Here is a 4,380-nt window from a genome sequence, read left to right on the forward strand (position 1 = left end):
TTGAAGCCCCACCTGAGGGACCACTGCTCAACTTCTCTGATTGCTTCTTAAACTCTCCCAGCTGTATGAGGAATATTTCTCTCTCTCTTCCACAGCACCCTGTCATCCGCAAACAATGACCTCCCAATATCTGATCTCATCTGAGAGAATACGTCATCAATCATAATGGAGAACAACAGAGGACTAATCACACTTCACTGGGGGGTGACGGTTTTGTCTAGATGGGATAAAAAATATACTATTCGCAGCAGGTTAAGATAACTTTATGCAGCAGGTTAGTATAATTAACATAGCAGGTTAGGAGAATTAGGGTAAAGTTAGGAAAAGAGTTAGGGTTAGCTTAAATGCTAAACAAATCTACTTTTGAAGCTGTATCCCTTCTACACATGACCCGCATGGACACTTCAATAAATGCATCCTCTCTTCCTTTCGTCTGTCCACCCTTCCTTCCTTTGCCCCCTTTCCTGTGCTCAATTCTGATGGTTTCTTTTTACCCATCCAATTTTTATAGATTTGCAACACTGTCAGGATATTCAGCAGTCTATAGTTCACTGCTTGACAAAACTAATCACAGAAAGAGTCAGATAGTCTTACAATATAGTTTTTTTTAAATTCTGAAACCCAAAGAAAATACAGGTATAAGCCTTTTAATAATCTTTACATGTAGGCTATAAGCCTTTTTAAAAGGTCACTTATACAGTTATTTGACACAATAGTCTACACATTGTTAAAGGGATAGTTCACCCAAATTACAAAATTACACATTGGTTTCCTTACCCTGTAAGCAGTCTATGGACAAGGTATGACAGCAATCCATGCTTGGTTTTAGTTTCCCTGGCACTGTTTTCACATGCTAACGTTTTAGCATTTGTGGCACAAATCCCATTCAAGTCATGGGACCGATATTAGCATTTTTCGCACATCATGTCCAAATAATTTGAAAATATCAAAAATTGATTGTGAAACTCAACAAAGTAATTTATAGATGTTTAGAACATGATGTGCGAAAAATGCCAACCAATGTGTCATTTTGTAATTTGGGTGAACTATCCCTTTAATGGAACTTGCAATTTTACATTGATTTTAAGTTAATGTTGGGATTCTTTAGAAAGAGTAAAAACCATATTAATTGTGCAAAAAAGTAGGAAAAGCTATAGAAAATAATATTTAGTATTGATGAAAGATTATAGCAGGCCAACTGCAAAACCAATTGTAGAAGTAGCATTTGTTCACTCGGGACTAGCTGCCATGCTACCCTGAAATAAAAGCACTCCTGCAAGCAGATGTAAGACATCACACAGTGGAGATGCTCGCCATGGACAGCAGATTCTTGCTGGCATTGTCCTTGGTTTCAGCCTGCTGGATGAGTTGGCCTCCACTCTCCTCCTTTGACAGCGGGCAACCATGTATATCTGGAGAAGTGATGGAAATTCTTGTAGCAGGGCAGTTCACTGAAGGCTGTTTTTTAACACATCAGTACTTGAACTTGAACTTTACATCTGAATACTGTAATTCATTTGAGAATAAATTGTATCCTATGCTATGTGTTCCAAAGTATTCCAAATAGACCGGCACACAGTATCAATGACTTAACCAACTCTGTGGTACTCACTAGCTTTAGACTTGTGCCTGATTTTCCTGATGCAGGCAAGAGTGTTGAACACCAGGAAGGTGATAGCAAAGAAGAAGAAGCCAATGTTCCAAATGGAAGCCCCGTCCTCTTTGTTTCCTAGCGCTGATAAACAGTAAAAATGATTAGAACCCAAATACATTTCTAATACCTATGGATTGTTTGACTGTAATCGCCAACATACCATGTATACCACATTTTGAGTTATGGGTCTTGTTCCCAGCGAAGATCACAACAAGTCCATGTGTACCACACCTGTTGGTGACAAGGTATTACAAGTTATTTAGGATCCTCTAAAAACATTTCATACGATAGATGAAGTGATATTTGGATATTTTTCAAAACAGTGTTCTTACTGTGTCAATGGTTTGCAGTGACCCTGTTCAGTGTCAGAGTATGTGTTATTAGGACATGGGACACATTTCCAAGTGTATTCCCTGGAACCTGCCATTGGAAAACAGACTTCAGGTTAGCAGTGGTATGGACATGCCTGTTGATCATTTCGCTGCATTTGTAAATAGTCAGTGACAAGTAATGAGGAAGGAAAATATATGACCGTCTTACCTGTCCTCTTCATTTCCTCTCCCTTGTGGCATTTCTTTTCTTTTTCACATTTTGAACAGACATAGTCTGAGCACAGGAAACCAGAGTCACACGAACAGTTTGCATTAGCGGTTAAGTTGCATGCTCTTGTATAGACTGCCCAGAAAAGCAAAGAGAGAAAGGAAACAAATAGATGAGAGTTCAATAAATCAGTAGAGGGATTTCCAAACTATGACATGAACAGTGTGAGCCCCAGAAGCCACCACTTTCCTGTCATTCTTTCTTTCCTATAGGATCATTACTTGTTTTGACCATTTAGGGTCCATCAACAATCTAAATGTTTTTCAGAGCTAGAACAATATAATGTTTTGTTTATGTCACCTCTCATCTTAACCCTTACCATGTTGGCATTTGAGGCATGGTTGACAGTTCTCTAGGCGGTCACTGAACTCAGAGTAGGAGCCCGCTGGGCAGTCACCACAGTCGGTTTCAGCCTGAGCGGTGCAGTGCTTCTTCAAAAATGTGCCTATGAACCAAGACAGGATTGGATATCATAATCACTACCATTTACAGAAACACTCATTCAATATTACTTTAGATATCATCTTATACATCAAGTAATCGTCACGCAGGGTCCAACTAACATTTACATACATACTTTTTCATAATAATAATAATTTTAAAAAGGATTTAAATTGGTATAATTATTTTATATCATATGTTCAGTTGTTTAATCCCATGGTCACTAGTCTACTGAGTTGTTGTTAGAGGCTAAAAACAAACCTGGTGGACAAAGTCCACAACATCTGCCATCTTTCTCATACATATCATTGCATCGAAGATCCATTGCTAAACCCATAGTCCAAAAACACAGAAGACATATGACTCTCATCTGGATGTATTGAGTGTCCATAATGTTAAGTATCCTCTCCTTTCTCCCACAAGGGTTTTATGTACTGTGCACAGTGACATTACACAGTGACGTCAAGTATCTCTCTCGCTCTCTCTCGCTCTCTCTCTCTCTCTGTTTCTGGCTCTGTGTGTGTGTGTGTGGGTACAGTGAAAAGCAGAATGTGCTAAACCACGCATGACTAGGGCTGTGGCGGTCATGACATTTTGTCAGCCGGTGATTGTAAAGCAAATAACTGCCAGTCTCACGGTAATTGACCGTTAATTAACATGAGCACATTTAGCATCTCCTGGCTTCCACGCATAGCCTACAAGCCACTGATGCAGACCTTTGGAACATCTACATTTGAAAAAGTTGAATAAATCCATTTAATATAGGCTACACCGTCACAATAAATTCATTATTTATGTTAGACAGGTCTAAAGAAACATGATATGAAGAAAATGTAGTCTAATTCAGAAGAACAGAATAGCATACTCTGAGTTGTCCTTATGTTTAACACAACAAAGGATATGACCCAGATGCAGACACAGGAGACGGAGGTTCAATATACAGAGTAGTTTATTGAAACCACAGGAGGCAGGCAAAGGGCAGGTCGAGGACAGGCAGAGGTTTGTAACCAGGTCCGAGTCTGATAGGTACAGGGTGGCAGGCAGGCTCAGGATCAGGACAGGCAGAAGTTTGTAAACCAGGTCAGAGTCAGATAGGTACAGGACGGCAGGCAGGCTCGGGGTCAGGGCAGGCAGAATGGGTCAGAACTGGGAGAACTAGAAAACAGGGACTAGAGAGAAACGGAGTACGGGAAAAAACACGCTGGTAGGCTTGACGAGACAAGACGAACTGGCAACAGATAGAACAGAAAATACAGGTATAAATACACAGGGGATAATGGGGGAAATGAGTGACACCTGGAGGGGGGTGGAGACAAGCACAAAACAGGTGAAAGATCAGGGTGTGTGTGATGGGTGATTTGAAGTAGTCAGGCGCACGAGGGTAAATCACAGAATAACAGGATTTATTCTGGAATACAGAGTTACGCTTTAACCTCCTTTACCGTGGTAGGAGTCGGCCAATTACGCACGGCTGAAATGCGATCTCCCTCCATCTCCACACCTGAGGTGGTAATGCGGTATCCGAGGAAGGAGATGGACTGTTGGAAAAATAGACACTTTTCTGTGTGACGGGCCAGCACTTTGCGAACCAGGGACACATGCTTGGCGCGCGTAGCAGAATACACCAGAATGTCATCGATGTAGACCACTACACCGCGACCAAGCATGTCCCGAAACACCTCGTT

General features: G+C 41.0%; 1 protein-coding gene across 2 annotated transcripts; it reads right to left on the reverse strand.

The window, feature by feature from the left end:
* Positions 1-631: 631 nt before the first annotated feature.
* Positions 632-3,089, reverse strand: LOC311133108 (tumor necrosis factor receptor superfamily member 3-like). Of its 2 annotated transcripts, none has more exons than XM_084166544.1 (7): positions 2,957-3,089; positions 2,574-2,699; positions 2,195-2,260; positions 1,987-2,074; positions 1,815-1,885; positions 1,613-1,735; positions 632-1,412 (listed from the first exon to the last, which is right to left on the reverse strand). In XM_084166544.1, the coding sequence occupies exons 1-7, from the start codon at positions 3,084-3,086 to the stop codon at positions 1,294-1,296; spliced, it is 723 nt and encodes a 240-aa protein (XP_084022670.1). In that variant the 5' UTR covers positions 3,087-3,089; the 3' UTR covers positions 632-1,293. The 2 variants fall into 2 exon arrangements, with proteins under 2 accessions (XP_084022670.1, XP_084022669.1); XM_084166543.1 differs by having other exon boundaries at positions 2,195-2,329.
* Positions 3,090-4,380: the final 1,291 nt, after the last annotated feature.

The sequence above is a fragment of the Coregonus lavaretus genome, assembly GCF_964263955.1.
Source record: "Coregonus lavaretus genome assembly, chromosome: 8".
NCBI lineage: Eukaryota > Metazoa > Chordata > Actinopteri > Salmoniformes > Salmonidae > Coregonus > Coregonus lavaretus.